The sequence below is a fragment of the Salmo salar genome, chromosome 27, assembly GCF_965601325.2.
Source record: "Salmo salar chromosome 27, fSalSal1, whole genome shotgun sequence".
Lineage (NCBI taxonomy): Eukaryota > Metazoa > Chordata > Actinopteri > Salmoniformes > Salmonidae > Salmo > Salmo salar.
The window spans coordinates 32,119,898-32,130,000 of record NC_138317.1 but is presented as its reverse complement, the minus strand read 5'-3'; the positions used below and the strand labels follow the sequence as shown (position 1 = coordinate 32,130,000).

General features: G+C 44.9%; 1 protein-coding gene across 2 annotated transcripts in view; it reads left to right on the top strand.

Annotated features, from left to right (window-relative positions):
• The window catches only part of tinagl1 (tubulointerstitial nephritis antigen-like 1), a 63,057-nt gene that overhangs the window by 32,957 nt on the left and 19,997 nt on the right, over positions 1-10,103 (top strand). For both annotated transcript variants that reach the window (XM_014178417.3, XM_014178418.3), the window contains exon 5: positions 5,354-5,468. In XM_014178417.3, coding sequence (XP_014033892.1) covers positions 5,354-5,468 — 115 coding nt within the window. The remainder of the gene's footprint in view (positions 1-5,353; positions 5,469-10,103) is intronic.

The window sequence follows — 10,103 nt, the reverse complement described above, 5'->3', positions numbered from 1 at the left end:
TTTAAAAATTTTCGCCTAAAATGACATACCCAAATCTAACTGCCTGTAGCTTAGGCCCTGAAGCAAGGATATGCATATTCTTGGCACCATTTGAAAGGAAACACTTTGGAGTTTGTGGCAATGTGAAAGTAATGTAGGAGAATATAACACATTTGATCTGGTAAAAGATAATACAAAGAAGAAAAAAAACATTTTTTTTGTATTTTATGTTACCATCATCTTTGAAATGCAAGAGAAAGGCCATAATGTACTATTCCAGCCCAGGTGCAATTTTGGCCACTAGATGACAGCAGTGTATGTGCAACGTTTCAGACTGATCCAATGAACCATTGCATTTCTGTTACAAATCTTGTATCAAGACTGCTACTACTAATTTGTTTATTAATAACTTTTTATGTTCAAAACTGTGCACTCTCCTCAAACAATAGCATGGTATTCGTTCACTGTAATAGCTACTGTAAATTGGACAGTGCAGTTAGATTAACAAGAATTTAATCTTTCTGCCAATATCAGATATGTCTATGCCCTGGGAAATGTTCTTGTTACTTACAACCTCATGCTAATCGCATTAGCCTACGTTAGCTCAACCGTCCCGCAGGGGACCCACCAATCCTGAAGAAGTTTTAAAAACACACCCAAACACACATACACACATGTGAATGCAACGTTGTTTTTTTCTAAGAATTGGAAGCAGAGAACAATTGAAAGCGGCAGCTCTAGCCGTTTTATTTTACTACACTTCCATTTTTATAATGTTATTTGAGGATTTATTTTAAAGCTGGCTTTAGGCTAAAAACAAACTGCTAACTGCTAGTCTCCGGGCCCAAAACCACCTGTCTCTCATGGTTTCGCTCACCCCTGGATGTACCACCTGCCAGTATCTGAGCCAGAGTCGCTGAGCTGGAGGGGAGAGTATCTGTCTTGTGCCAGATCAAGGAGGACGAAGAACTCCTGGACTCCATGGTTGCACAAACCACCTCCAAAATCGACGACGTCACCTGCCCCTGGCTCGGCACCTCAACTTTTGGGGAGCCTGTAAAGGAGAAACTCCATTCGGTTCCCTTAAACGAGCCATGGCCCAGGCTAGGAGCTAAACCGAAGGGCCTGGTCTGTTCCACCCCTTCTGCTCCGCCTCAGGATGCCTGGATTGCTGTCCGGGGAGTAAAGCACTCCAGGAAACGGAATCCATCAAATGTTTCGGAGATGCTACTATTGGGGAGAAGATTCGAGGTCCTGGAAGACCTGGAAGTGCATTCCAATCATACTGTACAGGGTCCCTCCGCTACATCTCTACTGCTGCCGTCTCACTCTCAGGTGGAAGTGCCCAAGCATACTCATCTGCGCTCCTTGCCCGCCGCTAGGTCGTCAGACTCAGCTGCTAGCCCCCCTCAACCTGCTAGGAGGCAGATCACCCGGGAGAGGCCCTGTCATTTACCCAGTAAACCCATCTGTAGTCCTTCCGTTCTCGTGGTGGGTTCATCCATGGTCCGAAACGTTTCCATCCGGAAAGCTGAGACCTTCTGCTACCCTGGCGCTAGGATCCCTGACCTAAATTCCATGCTACCGCTACTTATTAGCAAGCACTCCGCCGCTTCAACTGTCATTGTCCATGTTGGGTCTAATGACATTAAACTCCAGCAGTCAGAGAAATTGAGAGACGATTTTAAAACATTGATAAATACGCTGCTGGAATCTGGGAAGCAGTGCGTTGTTTCCGGTCCATTTCCATCCCCACGCTACACGGATATGGTTTTTAGTCGTATACGCCAATTACACACCTGGCTTAAGGGATACCGCTGCACGATGGGAATTCCATTTGTGGATAACTTTGCAGCTTTTACAGACCGACCAGGTCTATTTCTTCGGGACAATTTACATCTTAACAGGTATGGCTCCAGCATCCTCTCCACCAACATGTCTCTTACTCTTGCCTCATGTAGAGCCTCTGATACCTGACGTTGTGTATTTTCAGGGGTTGACTTTTGAGATTGTACGCTCCCCTATCAGACTACGGTCAATGCTCCTCTCCCAGTTTCATTAATTAGTCCCTCAATTGCAAATATGGAACAAACTACAGTTAACAACCTTTCTGCAATTCCTAGATTATTGTCCAATCACCGTATTGCGAATACTACTCACATGCAGAGAGGTATTGTTAGTAGTAATCTTGTCCCCATAAAATTGAGCTCTGTCAATAGCTCGAAAATGGTTTATTGCTCATCCAGTGCAGCTTCAGGTGCTACCTCGGATACTCCATCTGATATGAATTCCTGTAGCAATGGCATTGGAATAATTCATTTGAATGCTAGAAGCCTGATACAAAAGTTGGACTTTATTGAAATTTTGGTCTCACAATCAAATGTTGACGTATTGGTTGTATCTGAATCGTGGCTGTGTGATTCTGTGCCTGATTCAGATGTTCAGTTGATTGGGTACAATATTTATAGAGCTGATAGAGTTGGTAGAGGTGGTGGTATCGCGATTTATGTAAAATGCTGCTTAAATGTTTCTGTGTCCATATCAACCTCTGTCCCAAAGCAATATGAATGTCTAGTTTTAAATTTGGTACTTGGTAATAATGCTCGTTTAACTCTAGGAGGGGTATATCGCCCCCCCTCAGCTCCTCCTTGTACTCTATGCAAATTATCTGATATACTGTCTAATTATGCAAACTCTGAATTACTGATTTTGGGAGATTTTAACCTGGATTGGCTTTCACCAGTATCCGATAAATTAAAAGACATTTGTACTGAGCTAAATCTAACTCAGCTGATAACTAAACCAACCCGTCCCAACTTTAAGAACCCAGTAAAATCTACTCTACTAGACATTATTCTAACAAACACCCCCCATAAATACACAGCCAGTGGGGTTTTTGCAAATGATATCAGTGACCACTGCCCTATTGCTTGTATTAGAGATACCAGGCTGAAACACTCTGATCCCTGTATAATCTCTAAGAGAAATTATAAACATTTCTCACAGCAAGCTTTTACCCTTGACTTATATCACTCTGAGTTTTTATCCACTTGCTGTTTTCTGGACCCGGTTTTAGCCCTTGCTTTTTTTCTCTTCTATTGTTACCTCTATGTCTGATAAACATGCCCCGCTTAAGAATCACAGAGTAAGAAACCGAACCAGTTCTTGGTTCTCTCCTGAATTGTCAGGTCTTTTCCTGCAAAAGAATCGGGCCTGGGCCTTGGCGAGGAAAACAGGTACTCCAGCTGATTGGCTGTTTTTTAGGCAATTGAGAAATAAATGTACTGCAGCTGTCAAAAAGGCACAATCAAATTACTTCCTTAATGCTATGACAGATTCTGCAGGAGATCCTGCAAAATTCTGGAAAACCGTTAATTCACTGAAACGGGGGAATTCTGCTGTTTCTCTTCCTAAGCAAATTACCTCAGATTCCTGTATCCTAAGTGAAAAAAATGATATTTGTGATGCTTTTAATAAGCATTTCATCTCTGCTGGTTTTTTATTTGAAAGGAAAAGTGGCCATTGTGGCACTGGCCAGTTAGTTGATTTTTCATCTTGCTTTTCAACCGTTACTCTGAAAAATGGTAACCCTGTTTTTAGTTTCCAGAAAATAACCGAAGCAGAAGTTCTAGCTGCCCTGTGTGCCATTGATACTAAGAAATCCTTAGGCGCTGACAATTTAGACCCGTTCTTACTTAAGTGTGCTGCACCTATCATTGCTGGTTCAGTGACACACATTTTTAATCTAACATTAAGCACAGGAATTATCCCTAAGGTGTGGAAAGCAGCTTTTGTTCTGCCATTACATAAGGGAGGTGACGGTAGTGATTTGGATAACTATCGACCCATCTCTAGGCTCCCTTGTCTGGCAAAGATCCTAGAATCTATAGTCAACAAACAGTTACAGTCTTTTCTTTCTGCTAACAGTATTCTTAGCACCAACCAATCTGGTTTTAGATCTAAACACAGTACCACATCGGCCACTATGCTTGTTGTAAATGATATTGCAAATGCCTTAGATGATAGAAAGCACTGTGCTGCGTTGTTTGTAGATTTGTCAAAAGCTTTTGACACTGTAGACCATGCTATCCTTTTGAGTAAGCTGTCATCTATAGGAGTGGGCACTGATGCCTGCCGATGGTTTTATGACTATCTTAAAGATAGAACTCAGGCCGTCATGGTCGACGGGGTCAAGTCTGACTCCTTACAGTTACGTAAAGGGGTGCCTCAGGGTTCAATAATTGGCCCACTATTGTTCTCACTTTATATAAACAACATTGGTGATGATGTCAAATATTGTAAATTCCATTTATATGCAGATGACACAGTGATGTACTCTATTACTCCAACAGCGGACCAAGCTTTAATGCAGTTGGAGTCTGATTTTAGGATACTACAGGGGTCTCTTTTACAGCTTAAACTTGTTTTAAACGCTAAGAAAACAAATGTCATGTTTTTTTCTAGGTCTAAACTCTCAGTTAGAAACACTTTTGTAATCACTAGCTTGGATGGTACTCAAATCAAACAGGTCTCTGCATATAAATATTTAGGGGTATGGTTAGATGATAAGCTTTCTTTTAAAAAACATGTTACTGAATTGGGAAAAAAGCTCAAATTCAAGATAGGGTTCCTTTACAGAAACAGGGCTTGTCTGTCCTTTGTAAATAGAAAACAAATTGTGCAGGCTACTTTTCTGTCTGTTTTAGATTATGGTGATATTATCTATATGCATGCATCGGCAAACACATTAAAACCACTGGATGCTATTTACCATTGTGCACTCAGGTTTATCACGGGTGATAGTTACAAAACTCATCACTGTATCCTATATCAACATGTGGGTTGGGCCTCTCTATCTGTGAGGCGAGAGCAACATGCTCTCTTGTTTATTTATAAAGCACTTCTTTTAAAACTACCTCCATATATATCATCATTCTTTTCCACTAGATATACACATTTTAAAACCAGATCACAGATGTGGATTACATTAGAGACTCCTGCGGTCTCCACAGAGTTGGGTAGGACTGCCTTTAGTTCCTTTGCGCCTTATTTATGGAACAAACTGCAGATCCAACTTAAGTTAGACACTCTGGTGTCCCTTGCCCATTTCAAAAATGTTATGGAGGATCAATATGATGTTGTCTGTGATTGTTTCTGTTGAATTGTGTCTTTGTTTTGTATGTTTGAAATGTTCTTGTCTGTATGCCTAAAACTGTACATATCAACATGTTTACACAGGGCACAGCCATAAAAGAGATCCAGGTCTCAGTCTGTTTTCCCTGTTAAAATAAAGATTTAAAAAAAACACACAAAAAAAAACACACATACACACATTTTTTACACTCACTGTCCTGACTTTCCTCTCTCTCCCTAGCTGGCGGGCAGCAAACTACAGCCAGTTCTATGGCATGTCTCTGGACGAGGGCCTGAGGTATCGCCTGGGGACACAGAGGCCCTCCAGGACCATCATGAGCATGAACGAGATGCAGGTGAGAAGACCTGTCTGCTGGGTAGGGCAAGGGTGGGATAGGGGGCAGGTTGAGGCTGGGTGAGGCTGGGTGATTCATGGGATGGATCTCCAATGCCATGGCACCCTGTTCTCTATAAAGTGACTACTTTTGATGAGGGCCCATGTAAGGGACCATAGGGCGCACTGCTGTATGTAGGGAATAGGGTGCCAATTGGGATGCAGACATGGTGTCGCGGCCTGTTTTTCACTTTATCAAACCTATGTAAACCTGAGAAGAATCTGAAAAAAAAGTGTGTGCATCAAAAGGGACCTATAATATAACATTTTATTTAAAGATTCTGCTTGCCTGCCCTGTATCATTACCAGCTATGGCTACCAGGCAGAGTCTGGTATTGATCTGTTGATAATAATCTCGGAAGCCTCCCCTCTGCTATGTGTTGTCTTTAACTCTGTTTACATTCTAACCAGACAGATTATGTAAGAGCCAATCTAATCAACACAGAGGGGATTGGGAGGATAGAGGTGGAGGATGGGGTAGAGGATAGAGGTGGAGGATGGGGTAGAGGATAGAGGTGGAGGATGGGGTAGAGGATAGAGGTGGAGGATGGGGTAGAGGATAGAGGTGGAGGATGGGGTAGAGGATAGAGGTGGAGGATGGGGTAGAGGATAGAGGATGGTGGAGGATGGGGTAGAGGATAGAGGTGGAGGATGGGGTAGAGGATAGAGGTGGAGGATGGGGTAGAGGATAGAGGTGGAGGATGGGGTAGAGGATAGAGGTGGAGGATGGGGTAGAGGATAGAGGTGGAGGATGGGGTAGAGGATAGAGGTGGAGGATGGGGTAGAGGATAGAGGTGGAGGATGGGGTAGAGGATAGAGGTGGAGGATGGGGTAGAGGATAGAGGATGGTGGAGGATGGGGTAGAGGATAGAGGTGGAGGATGGGGTAGAGGATAGAGGATGGTGGAGGATGGGGTAGAGGATAGGGGTAGAGGATAGAGGTGGAGGATGGGGTAGAGGATAGAGGTGGAGGATGGGGTAGAGGATAGAGGTGGAGGATGGGGTAGAGGATAGAGGTGGAGGATGGGGTAGAGGATAGAGGTGGAGGATGGGGTAGAGGATAGAGGTGGAGGATGGGGTAGAGGATAGAGGTGGAGGATGGGGTAGAGGATAGAGGTGGAGGATGGGGTAGAGGATAGAGGTGGAGGATGGGGTAGAGGATAGAGGTGGAGGATGGGGTAGAGGATAGAGGTGGAGGATGGGGTAGAGGATAGAGGTGGAGGATGGGGTAGAGGATAGAGGTGGAGGATGGGGTAGAGGATAGAGGTGGAGGATGGGGTAGAGGATAGAGGTGGAGGATGGGGTAGAGGATAGAGGTGGAGGATGGGGTAGAGGATAGAGGTGGAGGATGGGGTAGAGGATAGAGGTGGAGGATGGGGTAGAGGATAGAGGTGGAGGATGGGGTAGAGGATAGAGGTGGAGAGGATGGGGTAGAGGATAGAGGTGGAGAGGATGGGGTAGAGGATAGAGGTGGAGAGGATGGGGTAGAGGATAGAGGTGGAGAGGATGGGGTAGAGGATAGAGGTGGAGAGGATGGGGTAGAGGATAGAGGTGGAGAGGATGGGGTAGAGGATAGAGGTGGAGAGGATGGGGTAGAGGATAGAGGTGGAGAGGATGGGGTAGAGGATAGAGGTGGAGGATGAGGATAGAGGTGGAGGATGGGGTAGAGGATAGAGGTGGAGGATGGGGTAGAGGATAGAGGTGGAGGATGGGGTAGAGGATAGAGGTGGAGGATGGGGTAGAGGATAGAGGTGGAGGATGGGGTAGAGGATAGAGGTGGAGGATGGGGTAGAGGATAGAGGTGGAGGATGGGGTAGAGGATAGAGGTGGAGAGGATGGGGTAGAGGATAGAGGTAGAGAGGATGGGGTAGAGGATAGAGGTGGAGAGGATGGGGTAGAGGATAGAGGTGGAGAGGATGGGGTAGAGGATAGAGGTGGAGAGGATGGGGTAGAGGATAGAGGTGGAGAGGATGGGGTAGAGGATAGAGGTGGAGGATGGGGTAGAGGATAGAGGTGGAGGATGGGGTAGAGGATGGAGGTGGAGGATGGGGTAGAGGATGGAGGTGGAGGATGGGGTAGAGGATAGAGATTGAGGATGGGGTAGAGGATAGAGATGGGTGATGGGGTAGAGTCATTTTAGACAACACAACAGACTGGCCCTCCCCTCTCCGTGCTACCCTTCCCAATCCCTGTCCCCACCCTACATCCTCCAGACCAAACTCCCCCACCCCCTCCTCCTGTCAACTCCACTCTCTATAACCCCTCCCCACACCCTCCTCCCTTCAATCCACTCTCTCCAACCCCCCACTCCCCCACCCCCTCTTCCCTTCAACTCCACTCTCTCCAACCCCCCACTCCCCCACTGCCTCCTCCCTTCAACTCTATTCTCTCCAACCCACCACTCCCTCATCCACCTGTCCCTCTCCTCCCAACATGCCCCTACCTGTACCTGGAGACAGATCTAAGCAGGAGAGCTTATTCATAAATCTCTCGATCTGTTCTGTCTGTCTCCCAGCTAAGTCCCCGCATGTCTAACAGTCTTTATACTGGGTAATGGACAGGCCCAGTCCTAACTGAGGCCTGGGGAGTTGCAGCCACACACGCATGCACAGGCAGAACTGTCTCCAATTTCTTACAGCCCTTATCTCTAAACACATCAGTACTGTGCTCTCACCTCCAAGCTGTCAGTCACTCCATGGTATGGTTTGGACTTTGACCTTCTACAGTGTTCACACACACACACACACACACACACACACACACACACACACACACACACACACACACACACACACGCACTCGTATATTTTCTATCAGGTGTTTGTCTGGGGAGAATAGTTGAGATATTAACAGGAGGAATGTGAGAAGGCCGTACCAGCAGGTGTGGTTTGTCTAAACGGAGCTAGAGTTCCATGCATAATGCTCTAATTCTACATACAGTTGAAGTCGGAAGTTTACATACACTTAGATTTGAGTCATTAAAGCTTGTTTTTCAACCACTCCACACATTTCTTCTTAACAAACTATAGTTTTGGCAAGTCGGTTAGGACATCTACTTTGTGCATGACACAAGTAATTTTTCCAACAATTGTTTACAGACAGATTATTTCACTTATAATTCACTGTATCACAATTTCAGTGGGTCAGAAGTTTACATACACTAACTTGACTGTGCCTTTAAACAGCTTGGAAAATTCCAGAAAATGATGTCATGGCTTTAGAAGTTTCTGATAGGCTAATTGACATCATTTGAATAAATTGGAGCCGTACCTGTGGATGTATTCAGGGCCTACCTTCAAACTCAGTGCCTCTTTGCTTGACATCATGGGAAAATCAACAAGTCTGGTTCATCCTCGGGAGCAATTTCCAAATGCATGAAGGGCCACGTTCATCTGTACAAACAATAGTAAGCAAGTATAAACACCATGGGACCACACAGCCGTCATACCGCTCAGGAAGGAGACGCGTTCTGTCTCCTAGAGATGAATGTACTTCGGTGCGAAAATCCCAGAACAACAGCAAAGGGCCTTGTGAAGATGCTGGAGGAAACAGGTACAAAAGTATCAATATCCACAGTAAAACGAGTCCTATGTTGACATAACCTGAAAGGCCGCTCAGCAAGGAAGAAGCCACGGCTCCAAAACCGCCATAAAAAAGCCAGACTATGGTTTGCAACTGCACATGGGGACAAAGATCGTACTTTTTAGAGAAATGTCCTCAGGTCTGATGAAACAAAAATAGAACTGTTTGGCCATAATGACCATCGTTATGTTTGGAGGAAAAAGGGGGATGCTTGCAAGCTGAAGAACACCATTCCAACCGTGAAGCACGGGGGTGGTAGCATCATGTTGTGGGGGTGCTTTGCTGCAGGAGGGACTGGTGCACTTTACAAAATAGTTGGCATCATGAGGAAGGAAAATTATGTAGATATATTGAAGCAAACATCTCAAGACATCAGTCAGGAAGTTAAAGCTTGGTCGCAAATGGGTCTTCCAAACGGACAATGACCCCAAGCAAACTTGCAAGCAAAGTTGTGGCAAAATGGCTTAAAGACAACAAAGTCAATATATTGGAGTTGGCATCACAAAGCCCTGACCTCAATCCTATAGAAAATGTGTGGGAAGAACTGAAAAAGCTTGTGCGAGCAAGGAGGCCTACAAACCTGACTCAGTTACACCAGCTCTGTCAGGAGGAATGGGCCAATATTCACTCAACTTATTGTGGGAAGCTTGTGGAAGGCTACCCGACACGTTTGACCCAAGTTAAACAATTTAAAGGCAATGCTACCAAATACTAATTGAGTGCATGTAAACTTCTGACCCACTGGGAATGTGATGAAAGAAATAAAAGCTGAAATAAATTCTCTCTACTATTATTCTGACATTTCACATTCTTAAAATAAGTGGTTATCCTAACTGACCTAAGACAAGGAATCTTTTCTCGGATTCAATGTCAGGAATTGTGAAAAACTGAGCTTAAATGTATTTGGCTAAGGTGTATGTAAACTTCCGACTTCAACTTTACCTGCAGGGTTAAGCATGCCTCCCACCTCCATACCTGGCCTGTCTCCGTCCCATTGTATAGTGCTCTAATTTTGA